The following is a 24,157-nucleotide window of genomic DNA, read 5'->3' on the forward strand; positions in this document are numbered from 1 at the left end:
GTAGGAAAGTGTACCTAAGAGGCGTGTTTATTTATTTATGTAATTTTGTTTGTTTTAACTGTCCTCTGCCGCCATTTGCGACTTCGTGGCCGATATTTTTCAAAAGTTACGAATTTTGTGAGTCCGCTTCACGCATTTTTTTTTCTCTTGTGCGGGATCAAGGCGGGTAGTCCTGAGCGGGTAAAGATGGGCCCACGCCCTCACGGGTAGCCAATCAGAATACAGGATTATCTTCACCTTGCCCGCGGGCGCTACCAACTATATTATAAATTACAATGTGTAAGGATAATCAGTGCTTATCTGATAGCTAAGGTTTTTTTCCAAATAGGTTCAACCAACCCACTGAGTCTAACTGAGCGTATGTATTTGAAAATCGAGTTTGTTTTTGAGCCGATCTAGAAAAGTAAAGTGATTGCATGATAAACTTTCACAACCATTTGAAAATCATTTTCAGATATGTAGTAATTAAGATGCACAAGAATATGTAGAGCTGACTTCACAACTCGTTTTGGGCAAAATACGATCTGGTACTTATTTTTTACCCTTACAATGATTTAATACACGCTAACAAAAGTGTGGCCACGTGCACTTCAACGGAGAGATGTGATGTTCACCCAACTATGACCAGCACTATTATACACACATACATACATACATACTTTACTGAATTTCCCCAATGGGGCTTTTCAAAGACAATATCCTAAATAAATACAACATACCATGACACTGACAATGTAATAATGACAATACATATATCTTATTAGACGTTTTGTTGTGTAGTATCGCTGATTATTATCCAACTACACCTAGACGAGTACGAATAACGCCATAGACTAGTACAAATATCACGCGATAGTTGTACTCGTCTATTGTAGTACCGGTTAAACTGGTTTTCTCGCATCGCGCAAGCGAAGAATTGGATTGTAGATACGGAAAAAAAAAAGTGGCGGACAATTTCAATCATATTTCCGACGACGAAGAGTCAGAATGGCTGGCAAATATAGATCCAAGTTCATTTGATGAATCGAAAGAAGAAAAACAGCTTGACGACCAGAAAATTTCTTCATTTAATGAAGAAAATAGAAACAGCAACACAACAACGCGCCAATTCCGTTCCGCTTCGCATACTTCTGTCACGGACTCCCCGTAAATAAATATCCACGAAATTCGCCCGCTGAAACAACGGTTTGGCGTGTTGGATAATAAATAACTTATTAGACGTTTTGTTGTGTAGTATCGCTGAGTATTTTACGAGCTGTGTCGTTATTTGTATTTTGAGGAGCCCTACGGGCTCCTCAAAATACGACACACCTCGTAAAAATACTCAGCGATACTACACAACAAAACGTCTAATAAGTTATATATTATCCAACACGCCAAACTTTTGTTTCTGCGGGCGAATCTCGCAGATATTTATTTACGGGAGTGCGTGACAGAAGTATGCGAAGCGGAACGGAATTGGCGCGTTGTCGTGTTGTGCGTTGTCGTGTTGCTGTTTCTTTTTACTTCAATAAACCTAGAAATGTCCGGGTTGTCTAGCTGTGTTTCTTCGTTCGATTCATCTAATAAACTTGGAGGTATATTTGCCAGCCATTCTGACTCTTCTTCGTTGGAAATATTATTCAAATTACGTATGATGCACGATCCTTCGCAGTAGATAGCGCTATTTATGCAATAGCGAAAATCAGACCTGAAAAAAATCAGGCCTGTACGGAATTCGAACCACTGACCTCTGCGATACTAGTGCAGCGCTGTACCAATTGAGGTAACAAGACGACTGGGAGCAAGCCATTCATTGTATCTGATTTGTTATCACGGGTTTATTACGAATCAACTTAATGGCCTGCTCTCAGTTGGCTTGTTAGCTCAATTGGTAGAGCGCTGCACTAGTATCGCAGAGGTCAGTGGTTCGAATCCCGCACAGGCCTGATTTTTTTCAGGTCTGGTTTTCGCTAATGCTTAAATAGCGCTATCTACTGCGAGGATCGTGCATCATACGTATCTAATACCGCAGTTCAAAATATATGAACTTCATATATTTCATTGTATCTGATTTATCACTTTCACGGGTTTATTACGAATCAACATAACGGCCTGCTCCCAGTTGGCTTGTTAGCTCAATTGGTAGAGCGCTGCACTAGTATCGCAGAGGTCAGTGGTTCGAGTCCCGTACAGGCCTGATTTTTTTCAGGTCTGGTTTTCGCTATTGCTTAAATAGCGCTATCTACTGCGAGGATTGTGCATCATACGTAATTGAGTATAATGGGAGGAATGAATCTAAAACTGTCAACTACCGTCTTTGTTAAGCAAATCTTTTTGTCTAAACCACCTGCTTTTGCGTCAAGCAAAGTTAAAACTTCCTTTCTGAGGTAGATAATAAATAGCTTATGCCATAGTTTTACCGGCTCGCTGAAATAAACGAATTCATTCGATGATGGCAATGTTTGGCTTCAAAGAACGTAGACGAGTTCCTTGTTTTTGATCATATTGAAGCTACAATACGAAGAATATTACTAAGGTACGAGTTTGTTCTTTTCCAAATTTTAGATTTGCGCTCGAGTTTTCAGCAAAGTTATTATAGGTAAACCTCATTTTTCACTTTTGCCTTTCAGCTTCCATATGTGGTGTACCTATGGGAGGAAATGATGGCGCGTAGAATGAGTTTTTATACACGATTCCCCGTAGGTAAATATAGGGCATCAAAGAAATTGGAGCAAGATGAGATCGTGAAAAAGATGCTAGAAGCAAACACCGACCTGAGCAGGAAGCGGACAAAACTAAAACGTATTCAAGATAGAGTAAGAGAGTGTTATAGCCTTCCTGCATCCAAAATGCTGTATTTCATAAATTAAACTCGTGTGTATAACTTTTGCAAAGCATTTATTTACCTATATATTATGGTGTAATTTTGATTTTCCTTTGTTTCAATTATGGTTATTACCATTTAAAAACATGGACAATGGCAGAATACCGGTAGCAATTCAGGAAACAGGGTGATCAAAGGTGGGAAGTGGTGATTTATTTATATATGTTTACTCACAAATTATTCTCTTATCATATAGGTGAATTATATTGATAGAAGCACAAGCGAGTTAAACAACATGCACAAGGTATGTGACTTGCATGAACAAGAACAACTCTTTATTATACGCATAAGGGACTGGCCATAACTTACAGGGAGGAGGGCTGGTGCAACGGTAGTTATGTCATGTTTGGTTTTTCCTTAGAACCCCCATTTGTAAGATATAGTTTTTTTGCCCCTTCCCCATCTCTCCCCAGCTACATATTTTGATACTGTGTATATGATCAGATACACAATGTACCTCAGGATGGTGGAACTGATGATTCCAATAATTGGGCTAGCTTTTTTAATAAATATTAATTGGGCTTGTTTACTGATATTTTGGTGACCCCTTTAAGTTGAGTCATTTACTTTATTAGATTGCAAAGAAGAAATCCAATAAAGAAAATACATTTCCCTTTTCCCTTGTTGAGAAGAGACTACAATCTCCAACAACCCTCTCTGAGAAAGGAGATATAAGTGGCCCAAAGAGAACTTCCAATAGAAAGAAAGACGAAACTAGACGGGCAGCTATGGAATTCCATGGAGGAAGCCCAAACAACATGAAGCCAGCCTATTATGGGCTTTTTGCAACTGTTACAAAAGGTGCTGCTGTAGATCAACTCAGGGAGATGTGTTCAGTTTCCCCTGTTTTGAAAGAAAGAGGTATTCCTATTATTGTAAATTAAAATGTAAAGGAATTTGAAAGCAGTGATGTTAATTTTGTCAGAAGTGTAAATGTATTGTATAAAGATGGTCTTGTCAGCAGAGTTAAGTATAACAGCATCAGGTCACTGAATTGCTTTTGAGACTAGCTTAGTTCTACTTAAAAGCTGATAAGCACCATATCGATAAACTTAACTGGTTTGGCAAGGAGATAGGATCTTTTAAGGTTGCCATTGGGAGGGATGGGGCCCCCTTTGGCAAAGACGACACAGCCTTAAGCTGGTTGGTGAGCTTTCTTAATTGTGGTTCTATAGTTTGTAGCCACGAAGAAAATTTTCTTTTACTGGAAGCAAACTGTAAAGAGGATTGTGAACCCCTTGATAATGTATCATCAATTCATGACATTGCTTTCTGCTCTTGAATTATAAGATGACCAGCCAGTTCATATTTTTGTTTTCCATGTGTTTGCTACTATTGCTGTGAACCTAAGGGACTCTGTGTCTATATTCAATAGAATTAAAGTGACAGATGAAGAGGTCACGAGTTTAACAGGCATTACACGCAATTACTTTAGGGCATGTGCACTCTTTTCATCAGTCTCTCCAACTACTTGGACTATTGGCCATTGTGTGGCAGCACACACAAATCAAATTAAATAGGAGCTTGGTGTGGGGCTTAGGATCAATAAAATGGAGGGCAGAGAATCTAATCATGTCTCTCTTGCCAGATTTGCACGAAATACCCACTATTCAACACAATGGGTACAGGTATTCAGACATGAGTACATCTCACTTATCTCGCTTAGGGAAAATGGGTGCGATTTGGTTAAACACACACCCACCAAGAATAAGTATATCCCTGCACGATGCTTCACTACCACATTTTGCCACCGTGGCAATCAGAAACCACAAGGGGAGGCTAAATGTACTTTCTGCAGTCATCCCATACAGCAGACCATTGATGATTGTATAAAGCAAGGTAAACTGACTGCTCAGGTTAAGAGTTTAGTAACTAATGCCAGGGGTCTAATGTAAACCCCCAGAGACTGGGAAGCATTCAAAAAAACTTTCACGTTATTTTTCACATTATTTATTAACACATAAATTATGAGTGTTATATATTTTACACATTCAAATTATGAAAAATAAACTTATTAATTATTGTTCCCACAATTTAAACTGTTGAAAAAATGCATTTTGCAGTGATGCTAGTGCAGAGAATAAACAATCACTGAAAAAAAATTGTTCGAGTAATTGCGTTTTCTATGAGTCCTAGATATGTTGAGGCCAGCTATATTCATTCCATGCCCCCTAAAAGAAATCAAATGTGATCTATTCAGTTGTTAAATTAAAAGACACACCAAATTCCTTTTCCTCATTGATTATAGCTTGCACTTTCACTTTTCCACTTGCTGATCTCTTAAGGAATTTTTCTCCTTCGATTTCACAATCCGTAATCTCACAAAACAGACGTCGTACCTTCGTTTCCTTGGTGAAAACCATTGCAATGCGCTTCCTTCTCCTGTGCGTGGTAACCCCGTAAGAGCTTCTGGTAGCAATTTGTCGAACCATACCAAATAGATCCCTGCTGAGATTTTCCGAAACAATTGCTCCCCATGGATTTTTCACTCCACACCTTGGCACCATTCGTCGCATAAATTTTTTATACCATCGATTTGAAATACTTGTCAGCATAGGAAATGCTGCCATGGTAACGTGCTTGTGTTGCTGTCGAATACCTCCGAAATGCCTTTTTGAAACTGAAGACAACAACATTTTTAACTCACAGAAAGCCTCGTTCGTTTGCGAGCTTTCCATTCCATTGCTTATCAGCTCATCTTGAGCCAGCTGCAGGGCAGAGAGGACAGTTGTTTCAAATTTTACACTTGTGTCAGCCATTTTTAATTTTGAGAAAGCCTACTAACAACACCACTGACTCATAACCTCGCGGAAAAGAAATGGCCCAATCTTGCCACAAATATCCCCAGCGTGTCTTCTTTTACTTTCTGGCGCCCAGCTCATAGCAACATTGCAATCATTATTACGATCTTTCCTAAGAATATGACCAATCATTTTCCATCTACGAGACATCACTTCCGCACTCAGTGGCTTCATGCCTGCCCTTTCCAGTAGCTCTTTGGTGCTGACATGGTCTTGCCATCGGACTCGGAGGATCCTTCGTAGGCACCTATTATGGAATACATTCACTGCTTCCTCATCTCCTTTGTTCATCTTCCATGTCTCAGATCCATAGAGTAACACTGGCACTACTAGAGTTTTATACAGCCTCAGTTTTGTTTTCCTCAAGATGTTATTAGAGATCCAGATCTTCTTTAGTTTGTTAAAGGCACCTCTGGCTTTTGATAACCTGTTTTTCAAGTCCTTCATACCATCACCCTCTCCATAAACTTTGGCCCCCAAGTACATGAACTCATCGAAATCTTCAATATCCTGTCCATTGATTATGATCTTTTCTTGGCTCTTTGCATTGATCCTCATCGCTTTTGTCTTTTCTTTGTTGATTTTGAGTCCCATCCGTCTGGCCTCTCCATCCAGCCTTGTTGTTTTATCCTGAATCTGCTGCTTGGTAGATGAGAGCAGGACTATATCGTCCGCAAAATCCAGGTCATCCAGTTTTGATGTAAACTTCCATCTAATACCATTTTTACCACTGCCAACTGCTCTTCGCAGTACCCAATCCATAACAATCAAGAACAAAAATCCTGATATATAACATCCTTGTTTTACACCAGTTTTAATGTCAAACCACTCACATGTTTCAAGCCATGACAACCGTCAAATATTCACCGCGTCGATATGAGATTGTCGCTTAAAAACCGGAGACAGTTTTTCTATGTTGTCAGTTGCACCTAGAGGTCTAAGCGCGGTAGGAAAGCACTACGTCGTCGCATACAAAGACTGAAAAAAAGAATTAAATATGAGAGACTCTCGACAACTACGACTTGACTTAGCTTCGTTATCTCTGTAGGAGTAAGATGTCAGGATCCAAGACTAGTCGCACCTACATGTCTAAGAGGGAAAAGAGAACCACACGCCGCCGTATTCATAACTTGCATAGGATTTTGTTTAAGGAAATACAACATGGGAGGATCCAAGACTCGAAAAAAAATTTCCTATCTAAAAAGAAAGATACAAAAGCAAGACACATAGCATGCTAAATCTTGTAAGGAGAAAGATAGTGAAATCCAGGAATTAAAACTAAGGGAAAGACATCATAACATTATATTTCACCAAGCCTTACGATACATTTACCACCCCTCTGGAAAAGAAAGATATATTTACTGTACTAACTGGGATAAAGAAGTCGTTGGTGGGTTTTCTTCAGCTTCCACTAATTAGATTACAGATAAAGAAAAACAAACACATGTAAAAGGCAATGAAAAGTTTTATTGTTACTCAAATAAAAAACTTAATAAAGGATTACAATTAAGAAAAAAATGTGTCGCATTATGATTAAATCTGTTATAATTAGTGTTTAACCGAATAAAATTCTCAAGTATAGGAGGATCAATTTCTTGGGAGTCAACAAAACTAAAACTAATTAGCGGCACGAAATCATGCGGACGAGAAACAGTAATGAAAAACCAATCTGGTTAAAATAATGCAAATCTCATCTTGAGCTTGAGCATAAGTTAATAATAACAATTTTAGTGTCTCGAAAAAAATCCACAATGTCCTCCAAGTAGTATTCGTTCTAAAAAGTAAAAAATTTAATTTCATTATCGACCACTCATACCCATGAAACTCTCTTTCATGGATACCATAAAAACAATGTAAAAAATGGTTTATGTTATATAAAGAAAGAACGCTATTTGAAAAATCCACATCTTGAAAATAAATAGCTAATCTCAAATCTTCCAGGACTCTTAATTCTCTTAACACGGAGTTGGGTAAAATACACAAATATAAATAAATATTCCATAATTCTAATTGACTTGGTGTATAATAACTATGCCATCGTTGGACAGCTAATGGTATCCATCTATGGAAAATTCCCATAAAATATGGTAGAATTACAAAAAAACATCTTGGGAGAGGTCCGTTAGAAATGTCTTATTAAAGAAAGAAGTAAATAGGTTGTCGCGTACTTTATGATCGGAAATCTGACTATCAAGCTACATAATGATTCTTGAGATATCTATAAAATAGAAAATAAACAAAGTTGCGCAAATAAATTATTGTCACAATAAACTCGACTTAAATGTCTTCTTTCAAAACTACTAGCATGTACTCCTAACAAATTTCTCAATAGAATGTTGTAAAATGACATCAAAAAGAAATTGATAAAAGGAAAAAATACTTCAGGTGATGTATGATGTGCTTCAAAAAAGCATATCTGAAATTCATACATAAAATTAACTTGAATGACATAATTTTCCAGACGTTCTCTTCTTATCCTTAAAGCTTGAAGTAGGCTTAAAATAGAATCTTTAAAATAGCGTCCTTGTGTCACATACATACAGTTTGGATAAAGTAGATATAAAATCATGTGATGAAATCTGAAAATTTATGATTTAAAAATCACTATCTGAATTCTAAAGACCCGAATCATCACTACCTGTTTCATCAAGATCTGAATCATTAAAATCTAAATATAAAAGAGGATACAACCTCGCACATAGATAAAATGATCAATATAATGATTTTGATGCATTCTTTCTGGTAGTGTATATGGACTCGTTGAAAATTGTTGAACTAAATATGGTAGAAATAAATTTAAAAGATAAATAAATTCAGACACTATATTTATATTAAGCTCATTTGAAAAAGAGAAATGAGGCAAAATTTGTATTTCATCTGTAGGTCTATAAGCCGGTATTTCGTCCCTTAAAAAAATTATAAGAATGTGACAAAGCATTGGTAGCAATTGATTTACGTCAATAAGTGAATTTATAGTGGTGAGAAGATGAATTTGAAAATCAGCTCTTCTTAAACCTATCGAAAAGCAAAAAAAAAAAAAATTTAAAAATCAGCTAAATGATTCCCGAAACATACAATGTGAATATCTACCAGAGTAACTCATTGAAATTAGAGGGTAACGCATACTAATTTTAAAATATGCATGAACTACTCTACGAATAGGTTCAAATAACGAAAATAAAAATTCTGCGAAAGGAAAAGTTTGACCTAAAAACAATCTTCGTATATAAGGAATGACACGTTCGTTGATATATGACAGAAAATAATAGTTAAAATGCGGATGTCAATACACTTCAATACGAATGCGTTGGTTTTCCACAGGTAGATGCGTAAGAACATTTCTCATGTCGCGGATAAGTCTCTACAAATATGCCATCAGAAAGCCGTTGTCGAGAACAGAATAGGAAGCTTCAAATAACGCTGTTGGTATCTAAAGATGAATAGAAAAAGGATTTCTTAACGAACGAGTATAATCAACGGAGTTAGCATAGATATGAATATCGCAAAAAACATATGATTGAAAAGGAAAATAATAAATAAAGTATATGAGATAATTCATTATGACACAAACGACTGTAGTAAATAATTGAATATGATTGGTATTGAAAATGTGGTTCTCGCAAAAGAGGTAACATCGTCTACATTAGGTAATGACACGTATCGCGAAATTGAATATGACTTCATTCGAGAATACGAATCGATTGCATCCAACAATTAAAGGGTTGAAAAATCTTGACAACTGAAAAATAAAAAATGTTTTTGTCACTTTTTATCAGTGATAGAAAAAGAATCTGAAAGTAATTTAATATCTATAAGAAACATATGAGTATTCGCATTCCAAACAGATAAATAATATATGTCCATCCAAAGAGTTTGGAGTGACAATGAGACTACCCATATATCTTGGACACCCTTAAGAAAAAAAGAGCGGGATGACGCATAAATTCCCATGAAATGTTCTTCGTAATTTCGGTTTTATAGCAAAAATGGTTACATACCTGTTGAATTATTTCTTCAAGTGCTCCTGGTTGCATGCTTTCCCATCTTCTTCCACATCTTCGCGGGCCAATCTTCTCGAGCGACGAATTGGAGGTATCTGCGAAAAATCAAGATGTCGTCTTGCTGGTGGCATCTAAAATACAAACACTAAATACAGTTGAATCTAGGTCCTAGAACCGTCATCACTTATTTCAGTTTGCCTTCTTCGTACTACAACTCGAACACAGCGTGTTGAACATGATATTGTTTACTTTTTTGTACAACTCACCCGGACTCGAACACAACGCGTTGTAAATGATAGTCTGAACCTTAACCTTTTTTTATATAACACACCATGACTTGTATCTGATTGGTCCGCTATCACGCGTTGTGATCGGTTCTTGCTAAAAACCGAATAAGTAATTTGATCTGCGTTTCTTTCCAGGTCAGTCAAGGTCAGTCAAGGTCAGTCTACGTCTAATACATGACTCATAGACATATGCGGACCTCTCATAAAACGATACGACCTTGAAGTGTGAACGGATCGAAAAACACCAATCACAAAACAAAGTCTAGATTTAATCCATCGTGAACTTGCTGTGCAGAAGTAGAGTGAGAAGGCACACAAGACCTTAAAGATACTTGACGGAACAACGAGAAGTAAGTAAAGTTACATAGTTTCTCGCGGTATAAAAATCAATTGGTTAACGAATGTGGATAAATTAGGTGGTTTACAACTATTCTCTAGATACAGAGTGCACAATGGTGAATAAAATTTGTTTTTAACGAACACAGAAACAAAGTTTGATTACGATTAATTACATCAATTAATACTCTCGTGCGAGCACCTTGTATGTATATTAAAAAAACGTATTTATTCAAAAGTAATTTAATTTTTCCTGGGTAAATATTGTACTTGTAGCTGGCTAAACTAAAATTTGACGAAGAAGAATTTGGGGATGATGGCATCTCAGACGAGGTTTTAAACATAGTGGGAAAAATATACGAAGATGTGGATGAGATTTCTAATTCACAAATAGTTGAAGTGTTTGACGCGTAGGAGAAAGAAAAGCAAAGTACTCCTTTGTTAAAGTTTGAATTTCAATGAAGTAACACGATTTCGTTGTTATGTTGTGAGACGCTTGTAAACACAGCGTGAATCAATCATCGTTATGTGTCCTTTATAATCGGAAAAGCTGATTCAGCTATTTTGAAGCGAAATCCCTAAGGATCTCTTTTTAGTTGAGTTTGTGAAGTAATTTATCAAAAACGAGTGTGAGTGTTTGACCGGGGTTTCCAGACACCGAGAAACAGATGAGAGCACGAGAACGTAGGCCGACTGCTTTTATTGTTTCGAGGTGTCTAGAGACCTCGGTCAAACACGAAGCACGAGTTTTTGATATGACTTCTAAAATTATCCACACTTCTTTAGTAATTTAGGGCTATTGTTTCAGTGCAACAGTTTCCCATGAGATTATGTATTTTAAAAATAATCAGAATGTGGGAAATTTGTTGTTGTTTACTGTAAGTCACGTGATAGTGAAGATGGCAGAGTCTTTTGCAGCGAATACTGTAAGCCGTTTTCGTTCTCCAAAAACTGGGAAAGAAGAATCACAGTTTCTGCAAGGAAGCATTCCTAAGTCGACTGCCTACAAAACAAAATGGGCGATTAAAATTTTTCACGAATGACAGATAAATAGAAAAGTTAAAGTTCCTGTACTTGATTCTGGTGGCGCTTTTGACGATTATGGAGATTAGTACAAAGTTCAGTCGTTGAGTACAGATTTGGCAGAAATGGATGCCAACGCTTTAAAACTACCGGCTTAGTAAATTTGTCCAGGAGGTTGCGAATAGTGAAGTGAAGGTGTATCCGGTAAGAACCCTTTATGGAATTATCTGTGGCACCCGAAGGTATTTAGAAGAAACTTTGGGAAGCAAAGCCTTAAATCATTTCGATCCTTCGGATATCATTTTCATTGAATACTACAATTAGAATATAGATCTATCGTTTTTTAATCGTCCTGTATTTTATTGCAGATTTGCCATTTTCCGTCGTTGTCTCAATGCCGAGATGAAGGATAGCACGCTGCAAGGTGTAACAGATACGAAGATAAACGCTCAGAAGGTTTTTCATTTTTTAACGCTTCTTCGTTCACGAATTGTGATGTAAAATTTTTGTTAACAAAAAAATTAACTGACAATGTGGCTGAAGTTGCAAAGCATGTAAGCAGGTTGAATGCGGCGCCAAAACCCATGAACCCACACTTCACTGCGCTGACTGCAACCACCATTTCTACGATCAAACCTGTCTTGAGTTTCACCGAACAAAAAACATTTGTACAACCCTAGTAAGGTGCGGGAATTGCTGTAAACAGTTTCAACCAGACTCCCAACAACCGCATCGGTGTTATTTTGGAAAATGTGCCATCTGCAGGGAGTTTGTGAATCTTAGGCAGCACAAGCGTTTTATGCAGCCTATCCCTGAAAAAGATGACGCACCTAAACGAAAAAGCAAAGCCAAACTCAAAAAACATATGAAGATATAACACTTTCCAGGGAAAGCATCGTCTACGCAGATTACGAAGCCCTGCTGAGTGAGGACGGCACGCACCTTCCCATTTGCGTTTGTGCACAAACTTCAGAAAACGACATCCCTTACATGTTCTATGGTGAAGAATGCAGTACAGAGTTTCTAGAATTTCTGACATTCCTTACAGAAGACCGATACAAGGACCCTCGCGAGGTGATTTGCATATTTCACAACTTCAAAGGGTATGACTTCGTCTTCATTCAAAACCAACTCGCCAGAGAAGGCAGAAAATTCGATCTCATGATTCCAAATGGTACCAAGATGCTTTCCCTGGAAAGTGGTAAAATCGTCTTTAAATATTCTATGACAGCCCTCACCGACACCTTTGGGCTTACGGAGTTAAAAAAGGATTCTTTCCTCATAAATTCCATACACCCGAAAATCAAAACTATGTAGGCCCATTACCCAAAGTCTCCTATTATGACCCGGATGGTATGTCCGCTATAAAGAAAGAAGAATTTGAAATTTGGTATCAAGAAGAAGTGGCCAAACAGCAACCGTTTAACCTAAAAGAAGAATTAGTCTCCTACTGCCACTCTGATGTCGCCTTACTCAAAGCCGGATGTGAAAAATTCATCAAAGAATTTCACCACATCGCTGACTTTAACCCAATAAAGAGATGTCTGACCATTACTGCAACCGATATTGGCGAAGGAAACATCTCCCTTTAACCCTCATCGCCGTTGAACCTCCCTCAGGATGGCGAGGCGCCTCCGTGAACCACTCAAAAGCATCCTTGGAATGGCTCATGTGGGTACAACACCATTCCGGAGGCAGAATTCAACATACCCGTCAAGGTGGTGGGCACTGCATACCCATAGGCCCCCTCTCCTACTTCGACGATGGTTATGATGCAGAAACTCATACCGTGTACGAATTTCATGGCTGTATTTTCCATAGCTGTCGTAGTTCCTACCCAAAAAGAAAACAGATTCCATTCTGCTCTGACGGATTAACCGTGGAAGTCTTAAGACAGCAAACCAACCAAAAAAATTTAAAAAAACTCCGTGGTAGAGGGTATAGAGTCGTGGAGATGTGGGGGTGTCAGTGGGAACAAGAAAAAAAAGACACACCCACCATCGTCGATTTTCTCAAAGATATGGATATCATCTCCCCATTAAACTCAAGAGAAGGTTTCTTCGGCGGAAGAACCGGCGCTGCTTGTCTCTACTATACAGCCAACCTAGCAGAAGACGAAGAGATACGTTATGTGGACGTTGCCTCTGAATACCCGTTCGTCAACAAATATGGTGAATATCCCGTCGGTCATCCAGACATCTATTTTGAACCTGAAAACCAAAATCTTAGAAGCTACTTTAGGCTCATGAAAGTAGACATCGTCCCGCCCACTGGTTTGTACAATCCAGTTCTACCGTTTCGCCGTAAAATCGGTAATTCATACAAGCGCGCTTTCCCACTCTGTCGTGCATGTGTTGAAGTGGAAACCCAAAAAGGAGATATGTTAAAGTGAAGCCATGGTTGCCCCATACGGATAAAGAGCAGATGTTGAGAGGGACCTGGTGTACCCTGAAATAATGAAAGCGATAGAGAAAGGATACCGGCTCGTGAAAATTAATGTAGTGTGGGATCTCCCACGTCGCCGAGAAGGGTTATTCCAACCTTTCGTCGATACGTGGTTGAAGTTTAAACAAGAGAGCGGTGGCTACCCGTAGTGGGCTCGAAGTGACACAGAGAAAAAAGAATATCGACGTAGGTATCAAGAAAAAGAAGGTATTCGACTCGACCCAACAAAAATTGAGAAAAACCCGGGAAGAGAAGCGACGGCAAAACTCATGTTAAATTCCTTCTGGGGAAAATTTGGGCAACAGAATAACAAAAGCGAAACAAAACAGCGTACTCAACCTCATGAGCTCCTGGATTTAAAGGACGACCCCCAACTGTTTACCGTCACGGATCTGCGCATTCTAAATTCAGAAGTCCTAGAAGGGACGTATGAACGAGAAGAAGACCCCTTCAAAGGAACCAACACAAACATCTTTATTGCTGCCTTGACCACGTGTTGAGCTCGTTTAAAACTTTACCAATCGCTGAAAAAGTTAGGTGACCGAGTCTTGTATTACGATACAGACTCGGTCATCTATACGTGGAAACCGGGGAAGACAGAAATCGAGCTTGGCGACTTTTTGGGGGACATGACGAATGAATGAAACGATGACGACTACATCACAAAATTTGTCTCCACAGGCGCAAAGAACTATGGATACCGAACGAAGAATGGGAAAGTCGTATGTAATGTAAAAAGGATTCTCGTTGAACGTTCGCGGAAAATGACAGCTCAACTATGACATTGTGCGAGAGAACATTTTAGATGAAGTGTTACATCCATTAGATGAGCGAAAGAAAACATAAGTAATGAATCATACACACTTTGTCCGAAACCCTACAGCAAAGAAAATTAAAACGGACACAAGCCAAATTGTACCAGCTGGTGTTTGATAAACGTGCGTTAGACCATACCCAACTGAATGCAGAAGATTCAGAGAGTCCTTTCAGGTAATTGGAGAAGTGAGAAAGCATGATACGTTTGACAATTTGTTCCGTCAGCGTTTTTCTGCCTGAATATCTATTAATACCAGCAATCATCTTACGATCGGCTACATGTTTGTCAGTGAATGATGTAACTTTACTGTAATCGATATCGTACTGTTTGGCTAACTTATCTAATCGATTAATCCCAGGATCACAACGTTTTAATCGTTTGGCTAATTTGGTTCCCGGATCCATGTATTGATACCCCGGCCAATAAAACTCCACACCTAATTTTGAAATCCATTTCTGGATATCAACTTTTCCTCATGTTTGTCGTCGTGGTCTTCTACTCTTTCCTCGGGCGGTTCTTGCCCCTGCCTTTGCCTCTTCTGACGTTTTTGGCGTCTCATTGTCTTTCACAGCTTGAACTGGATCCCAACTTCTCTTTTCCCAAGGCTATCACCTACCAAAAGCTTTTAAGCGTTCTACTTCCGTTTGTCTTGGTTTCTTAGTAGGTCGCCCCTCTGAAGAAGACGTAACACTTTTCTTTTTGGTGTAGGGACGACGAGAGTGGCTTTAGGTAATTGTTTTTTAATAGAAGTTATAGGTGTCACAAGTAATTTTTCAAATTTTAAACGTTTCAGCCGAGTAAAACGTTTGCTGCTTTCACTTGGTTTCTTAGCTGTAGGAATTTTAGAAATGCCTGGTGTCGCAGGTGTCACAGGCTCTCTTTTCATCTGAGGTGTGGCAGGTGTTCCTCGTGTATTTATAGAACGAATCAGTTCTTTGATGACTCCATCTTGTATGGAATCTAACAAATTTCTCTGGTCATCTCGAGGTGGCGCTTCCGGACCGGCAGACATAAGGACCTGTCTTAATTAGTCGGTTAATTTACATTCTTTCATCAATAACTGTTTGAACACAGGTTTTTTTAAAGCCGCAGGAGTCGTAGGATCTAGTAATACAAGTTGCGCTTTGGCTGCCACACGTGCTGCTTTATCTTATAAAGTACTTTCGGTAATTCTTCCTTTGTAATAGTCTACCAAAACTCGAAACTCTTCAGGTTTTACCGTGAGGACCGTCTCCATGCGTTTTTTAGTAAAGGTTCTGAGACGCGTACACGTAACCAATGAATTACTTGAGCTAAGGTTATTTTACATTCAGGTGTTTCGCGAGTATCGTTGTAGTTGTCGTCGTCACTGAACTTCAAATGAAACGTTATACAAGTGCCCACTTGGTGTATACCCTCTTGCACACGTTTTGGTTCATTTTAAACACTGACAGAATGCTTTGTTCATACCACTCCAATAGCCCCTGCCTTTTTGCTTCTTAAGGAGTTGACGCCGCTTTTTCAAAAAGTTGGCTCGCTTCCCGACTTCTCGTAACACGTTTTTATATTTCTTGAGTATAGCGACGTCGGTGGAGATAACGGTATCTTTTTCTCTAACATATTCTAGGTACATTCACTGATTGATCTTCACCTGCGGTAAGTAATTTTTCCATACGATGGTTTCTATTTTTTTCTCGTAAGATGGATTTTAAGAAATATACATTTCTCTTGATACTATTCATCATCGTCGCCTATTCTTGGTAAGAGCGTCTAATCCTTTTTTAGCTCTAATCGAAGCGGCTCCTGCTAATGCACCTAAACCTACTGCTTTACCACCAGCAATAAGGGAAGGAATGATTGCTGCTAAAGGTAAAATGCCTCCTTTTTTTCCTCTTTTTCTCTTGACTCTTCTCGCCTTTAGAATAACTGCGTCTTTGCCTTCGAATCTTGCTTATTTATTTAGGTCTGTAACACCGTACACACCCTTCGTGGCGTAACAAATGACTTAAAAATATCGTAGAATCACTACTTGCTAGGTGTACATCAAAACAAAAATAACCATGCGGTCTGTCTGCACAAATGTTTTTATGTATCCATGACAGCCTGCCAGTTGGTGGTGTACATCTGTAACAGTAATGTCCGCAAAGCTATTTTATCTCTTGGATTTTTAAAAGCCACGATGTATTGGGCATTGCTAAAAATGGCCTTGGCATATTTTCCTCGGCATATTTTCCTCGACTTTTCTCTTAGCTTCGTTTTTCACAGCTTCCATCAAAACCTCTCTTGACACCGCGTGGTAATTCTGACGGTGAAAATTTGGTGAAGGCCCTTTTAATCCCTCTGCCTGTACCGTTGGCAACATCTTTTGATTATGTCTTTCACCCCAGAGCCCATTTGGAAATCACCCCAAGATCCAATGAAAGGCGGTGGGGTGTAAGGAAACGAATTTTCCATCGCATCATGGTGCCTCCACCTTGGTCTGCGGCTACATATACTTTAAATCGCCTTAAACTTCCACCTCTCATGATGTGTCATGTACCAGTACAAGAATCACTTTGAATTTTTCTTTTCAATCCAGCTGTTATATTTGCTTGGGTATCCTTTCCACTTGACAAACAATTTATCTCTTTGCCTCTTTAAGACTTTTCCTACCCGGAAATTCTTTCGGTTGGAGCTCAATTGAGGCATGGTCAGATAAACCGAAAGGCGGGCGTTCGATGGGATCCTGATAATATTCAGAAATTATAGTAAGGACTAGATCAAGTGTCCTTCTGCCTCGCGTTGGAAAATGGACTATTTGCTTTAGCTGGAAATTATTACGGAGGCGTGTGATTTGCAATCTATTAAAATCCCCAGCAATCAGAATACCACAGTTGGGATAGCACGATTCAATGGTTGATAAGCACTTGATTAAATATTCCATTATTGCTGGGTAACGGGCGCTTGGCGGATGATAAAGCGTCCCAACAACAATAAAATTACATCCCCTTAAGAGACGGAACGGCCTAAGTTTTACCCAAAGCATTTCGAAAGATGGGTCTAGATCTTGTAACTCAGCCAGAACAGTGAAATTGATCGTATCTTTGATGTACATACAAACACCGCTGTGTTCCGATTCGACTCTATCCCTGTGAATGATATTAAACCCCTCTAAAGCAACCACGTTGTCATGAATAGAACTCCGAAGCCGGGATTCTGTGATGCAAATACAATCCAAATTTGCATTCTGAACAACATGGCGTAATTCATCGATTTTAGGAGCCAAGGACATAACATTTGAGACCATTAAAGATGGAACATGGGTCGACGACAAACCTCCTTTTGGGCTTGCGGGGGATATGGTGACTGATATCAAGTTCGCTGGGTTTCGGGAACGGTGAAGTCTTGTTAGTGTAGCAACACGGTTAGGATCCCGTGATTGAGCAACGCTGATCAGATGGTAACGATCGTTTCCTCTATCTTTGACGAGACGTCCTGCTCTTCGGTATCGTGGCCAGAAGGTCTTAGACAGTCCATTAGGAAGTCTTACTAAGCGACTAAGAGCCATTTGTTTAATTGGCAAGGGAAAGGATGCAAGCTAAGTTAACTACAGAGAGATAAGAGTGCAGCCGTGTGCGGCGCATTTACATCTCGTATGTTGTATGTATACTTTCCCCCATACACCGAATCTAAATATGGCGAATGGCGCGGAGAGATTGGGCCTTGTGTCACGTAAACGAGGCTGGTCAGTCGACAGCTTTGCAAACTCAAATGTTTATATTCATTGAACTAGTTTTTATACGAAGCTTTTTATTGATTTGCATCGAGATTGTACCTCGTTCAAACTATGCCTTCACACTGCTGCGTTGTTGGTTGCACTCTGAGAGGTTACAAGTCGGGAAAAGGCGAAAAAGTTTCGTTTTTCAACTTCCCAAAGGAGCGTTCAAGGAGAAAACAATAGATCCACGCCATTCGACGCGACGAAGGGAGGGATTTCCAAGTAACTGAAAAAACTAAAGTTTGCTCACTACATTTCAAACCCTCTGATCTTAGAAAAACATTAACTGGACGGGTTCATCCATCGGAAACGTCAGTTCCGTCGAGATTTATCTGGAGTGTTTCTCCAAAGAAGAGAAAGCCGCCCAAAAACCGATTGCGTTCGACTGCATCGTCGTCCAGGAAGCGAAAGTTGGACAAAACACCAGAAAATAACAAATCTGTTATTGCTGATTCGGCTGTAGAAGAAGAGCAACATTCTGGAGATCGTACGGAGAACAAATGTGTTATTGCTGAATCGGCTGTAGACGAAGAGCAACATTCTAGATATAGTAATGTTAAGAAATGTGTTATTGCTGAATCGGCTGTAGAAGAAGAGCAACATTCTGGAGATAGTATGGAGGATGATAACACTTGTATTTCTTGTAAGGAATTACAAGACAAATTGGTGTGTCTTGAGGAAGTATTAGCTGAACAAAAGAGTCGTTCCGAGGAACTTTTAAAAGAAAACGAAAGTCTCCAATCAAAAGTAAGGAGCCTCGAAGACACCAACTCGAGCCTAGAGTCGAGAACATTTTGTGTTGATCGGTTCGATCGTGACCAAGATGTTGCTTTTTATACTGGTTTTCCAAACATAAACGTCTTTAACGCGATGTTGGAATACGTTGATCCAGGAACAGATTGTGAAAACATACGACCCAAAGAAAAAGTAAGTGAAGACTTACCAGATGACTTTTATGAAGAAGGGAGTGAACAGACTGAACAATATGTGAACAACAAGAGGGGACCCAAATGCAAAATCAAACCAAGGGACCAGTTCTTCATTGTGATATGCCGACTCAGGAGAGGCTTTGCAGAACTACATCTGGCTCATCTGTATTGTGTTGGGCAGTCAACCATTAGCAGAATTTTTGTTACTTGGATAAACTTCATGTACCTTAAATTTGCTCCTATATGCATATGGCCTTCAAGGAGGACTATTGATGAGACTATGCCAGCTATATTCAAGGAAAAATACCCTCCCACGAGAGTCATAATAGACTGCACAGAGGTGAGATGTGAAATGCCTAGCAGTTTGCTTTTAAACAGTGAACTTTTTAGTTCGTATAAAAATCATGTCACCTTAAAGGCCTTGATCGGTATTGCTCCCAGCGGAGCAATAACATTTATCAGCCAGCTTTACACAGGGAGCATCAGTGACCGAGAAATTGTAACGAGGAGTGGGTTCCTGGCTCAAGATTTTGAATGTGGTGACCAGGTCATGGCAGACAAAGGGTTTCAAATTGATGACTTGTTACCTTTGGGTGTCCAGAACAACATCCCACCATTTTTAGGAGGTGATTCACAAATGTCTGCTGAAAATGTTGTCAAAACCCAGCAAATAGCTAGCGTAAGAATTCATGTTGAGAGGGCTATTAACAAAATAAAGAACTTTCATATCTGGGACAAAGTGATTCCCCTCAGCATGTTTGGAGTGGTTAGTCAAATGTGGTCTGTATGCGCATTCCTATGCAATACACATGACCCTCTCATATCAGAATGAATGACTCAACCATACTTTGTGTGGTCAAGCATGTATATCATTATGACAATCAGTACGCATTTTACATATTCAATGTGTTAACCATAATGCCTTTATTAACATACCCATATGGAAATCTACTTTTCATCCTTAACCAAAAACAAACTTTTGTTAAATTTCATTTGTATCAAGTATTGTACTAAAGCCTGTAACTATGATACACAGGTAAATTTGGTAATTGTTAAGTTTCATTTCTTTCAAAGGTAATTAAAATGTAGTGCCAATACATGGCTATTACATGTACAGTGTCCTTTTCCTCATCATTAAACGAATATCCTAACTATTAAATAGCATTAGTGTTAAAACTCATTGTTTTCTTTTGTTAAATGTCACTCACAAATTAGAAGGAAAATCACTCAAATATTACTCTTTTCAGTAATTTTCTGGAGTTGCACAGCTTTGATATGTGATTAAATTAGCCATCCAAGGGTATCATAGATAGATCACAATGAGAACAACACAATGCAATTGAAAGATACAACTTATTAAAGTGTGATACAAGGTCCTGATTATTATGAAGTGGGCTGACCAAACTGCTTTCTTTTTCCTTTAACTAGCAGGGGAGACAAAACACACCGGTAAACCCTGGTACTTTATATAATCAGGCCAAATTAAATGTAAACTAACTAATTGTCACCCCATTGTTTCAATTTGCAGTCAGTTTATGGTTTATTATGCAAAATAGTATTCCATATTTTCTGAACATGATTTTATCCTATGTACTAGAAAAGTTGCTGTATCCATGAATTAGAATGTCATTTTTATGTTTTGCATAAAAGGTTTTGAAACGAGTCATTGACTTTTGCTAAACTCACTGGCTGCTTTGGAGATAAAGTGTGTGAAGTAATAATCTTTCAGACGTTGTTGTAGATTGAGCCAGAACTGTTCCTGAAATGGGATTCTCTCAATGCTCATTCCTCTGCTTGTATAAACAACAAAATCACACCACTTGGCTCCTGTGATTCCTAGCTGGCCCTGTACCTGTTTGTAGTAAGAGTGGTCTCGTTTCAGCTTTGGCTGGCCATCACAATTTTCTAAAAAGAACCCATCATGAGAACAGGCATCAAGGAGTGTTACCATAAACTTTGTCTCTGGACATTTGACTTCAATAAGCCCAAAAAAAGATGAGTTACAGTCTTTGTCTACAACTTTGCCACCTGGGGAGGCACCAAGGTATGGTGAGGTTAAACAAACAACAAGACCTGACTTGTAAACTTTTTTACTGAATGCATGTACTTCTGGTATTGTCTTATTGCAATACTTTCATACTGATTCCCATGCCTGGTAAATCTGTTATTTATAGGTTTTGGATGTAGAAGATTGTTAACAAGGGACTCATGTTGTTTTTTTCTGTTCACAATCAATCCAAAATTGGAAGCAGTAAATCTAAACCTTCTTTCCCTTTTCCATTCCTCACTGCCTGATTGCCCTCTTGTTTTAGTTTCAATGTCATTCACTTGAGATTTGTCCACTTTAATGTTTCTTAGTAATCTCTGCTCTGCTTCCTCAAGTTCTTCTGGTATTGTGTAAACATCATCTTGGTTATCCATCAAAGGAAATAATGGATATTCATAGATTTCTTGTAAAGGTACTCTTGACAATGAAGATATGTCCATGTACACATTAAAGTTGTCTTCAGTAAAAGCTAGTTGGTAGCTCCCATATGATCCCCGAGCACAACTGCCAAATTTTTATTCAATACAATCTGGTTGGTTGGAAGTATTGGATGCCATGATTTGTGCCAGGGCCATTTTGGGATTTATAGCCTCAATTTTTAGTTGAAGTTTAGATTCAGCTTGTATCTGATTCTGTATGGAGTTGCTAGCCTCATACAAAAGACACTTGACTCCTGGTTCCCTTGAAGTAGTAGATATTTTAGCTTCACTTTTGATTTTAGACACAAAGACATCCATCACTGGTTGCGGTTTTATCACAGCTCCTCTACCTCTCTTATGCCAAAGTTGCAATCTTGAAGTGCAGGCTTCCTTAGGGTTCATTTCATCCTCATTGTTTAGATCGTTCACATGATTACATTCATGTAAACTGTATTTGCAGATTATAAGCATCAATGCTAATGTATGGTTGCAATATCCGAGTTCTCCTGTAATCCTGTAAGGTGCAAATTGCATGGATAACACTTCCAGAAATGATCGACAAAGCCACTTTTATGTTATGGGGTGGGTCGTTTTTGCTAAAGCTATGGTAGCAACGTGCTTTAAAATAAAAGAAATTTGAGTCACTAGCAGTTTCAATGTCTTTCAAATAGCGATCTTTTTCGAATGTCGTCGCTTTCCTGATACATGTCGGCACAGAATGATTTTTACTTGGGTCAAGATTCTTCCCTGTCTTGGCAATATGCAAATTCATTTCAGCTCGTGAAAAACGGCATCCTTTGAAGACTTTTACCCCATCCATCTTTAGGATACAAGGGTGTAAGAGAGAAATCTGACTTGTCACTTGGATTGTTGTGCGCTGTTTTTAATCGTTTACGTTTTTTGTATATCTTGTCATCTGGGTCGATCACATTTTTATCTCTGCCGGATTTAATGTATTCTTCGACTCTGAAAAAAAAAGTTCCCTTATATAAATCTAAAGCAGCAAAACAATAAATAACATTGCACATTTGAAATGACTGCTGATATTAAGTGATTTCTAACTAACAAACTCGTATTAAGAGAGGGTTGACAAGTTTGACGAGTCGAAAAGCGCGAAACGGTCCTATTTCTTATTAATAATCCAACTATAACAATTCTGTAATATTGCTGACTTTTATAAAGTGATAATCTCCTTTTATTTTTCTTTTGATTAAACTGCAAACGCCTCGAATGTTTCAACTATCTCCGAAAGTAAAGCTTACAAAGAAGTGAAAGTGAGTTTATCAGTCTATCTCACCTACCGCTTAACAAGTTGTGCCTTCGTTTTGAGACCTTTCAAAGAATCTCCACGACATTTGAGCCAGAAACGGAGCTCGTCGTTCTTCAGAAAACAGGGCTGTCTTCCACAGAGGCTAGCTCCCACAATATCTTCCTCAGTAAGTTCAGTTTCCATGTTTTCAGCAAAAATATCAAAGACGGCGGGAAAACTTGATGACTGACCAGCCTCGTTTACGTGACGTACGGCCCATTCTCCCCGCGCCGTCCGCCATATTTAGATTCGGTGTGTAAACTCTCATAAATACCATGAAATGAAAAATATGATCTGACATCTGGTAGATTTTGGGTCTTACGTTATATTCATACAACATCACTTCACAACTTTGAGGAACCCATCCGTAAAGAATTCCGTCTTTCTCTGTGAACATCATGTTTTCAATTCTACGACAAAGGCATGCAATTAGGCGATCATGAAAGTATCGTAGACATCGTCTCCACCACAAAGGCATCATGTTGAATTACTCCCAAAAGTTATCTGATAATGTTTTACATTATCCACAATGCCTTTCAAAACTTGTTTACCCAATAAGCTTCCGAGTTTTCCTAACCTTAGCGCAGGCCCCGATAACAACATACTTGCTGCATACGCTAATTTATCTGTGGTCGAAGGACCGCGACGCAAGATACGGTGGACTTTGCGAACTGAAGCACCCCCGCGTTGAATTCGTTTTCTACCTCTACGCATGATGGACACAAATAACACAAATGTTTTCCATGCAACTCTTTTATTTATCCATGTTATCTTCTATAAATGCTACATCATGAGCAATACATTCTAACTCTTTTTCCGACAAACCTAGATGTTTTGCTAACTTCCTAAACTTAGACATTCCGAGTAACCAGGTAATTTCCACTTGGTTTTTCTTAGTTAAGAAAAACTGGTTAGCTCTACCTATCATCCTTGTCATCCCAAGGTGATCTAAAAAATAAAAAATTCCTCTTTAATTAAGTGTTTTAAATTTTACATAGCTTATTCATTTTCTTCTGTGGGTTCCACAAACATGAGCTCAAGTCGATCTAGTTCTCGTTCTTTTATTCCTAGATCCCTTCCTAACTTTTTCCAACTGTCTTAACTAAAATTAAACAAAAATCTTTATCAGCGGTACAAAAAA

General features: G+C 38.7%; 2 protein-coding genes and 2 pseudogenes across 2 annotated transcripts in view; 3 read left to right on the plus strand and 1 right to left on the minus strand.

The window, feature by feature from the left end:
• The window catches only part of LOC111333211 (uncharacterized), a 101,849-nt gene that overhangs the window by 54,230 nt on the left and 23,462 nt on the right, over positions 1-24,157 (plus strand). The window lies entirely within an intron of this gene.
• LOC148718746 (uncharacterized) lies at positions 2,850-5,285 on the plus strand. Its single transcript, XM_088741990.1, has 2 exons — positions 2,850-3,110; positions 3,442-5,285. Exons 1-2 carry the CDS (start codon positions 3,102-3,104, stop codon positions 3,748-3,750), a joined length of 318 nt encoding a protein of 105 aa, XP_088598116.1. The 5' UTR covers positions 2,850-3,101; the 3' UTR covers positions 3,751-5,285.
• LOC111333209 (uncharacterized) lies at positions 11,122-11,846 on the plus strand (annotated as a pseudogene).
• On the minus strand, positions 20,605-23,416 carry LOC148718747 (uncharacterized; annotated as a pseudogene).

The sequence above is a fragment of the Stylophora pistillata genome, chromosome 12 (assembly GCF_964205215.1).
Source record: "Stylophora pistillata chromosome 12, jaStyPist1.2, whole genome shotgun sequence".
NCBI classification, from domain to species: domain Eukaryota; kingdom Metazoa; phylum Cnidaria; class Anthozoa; order Scleractinia; family Pocilloporidae; genus Stylophora; species Stylophora pistillata.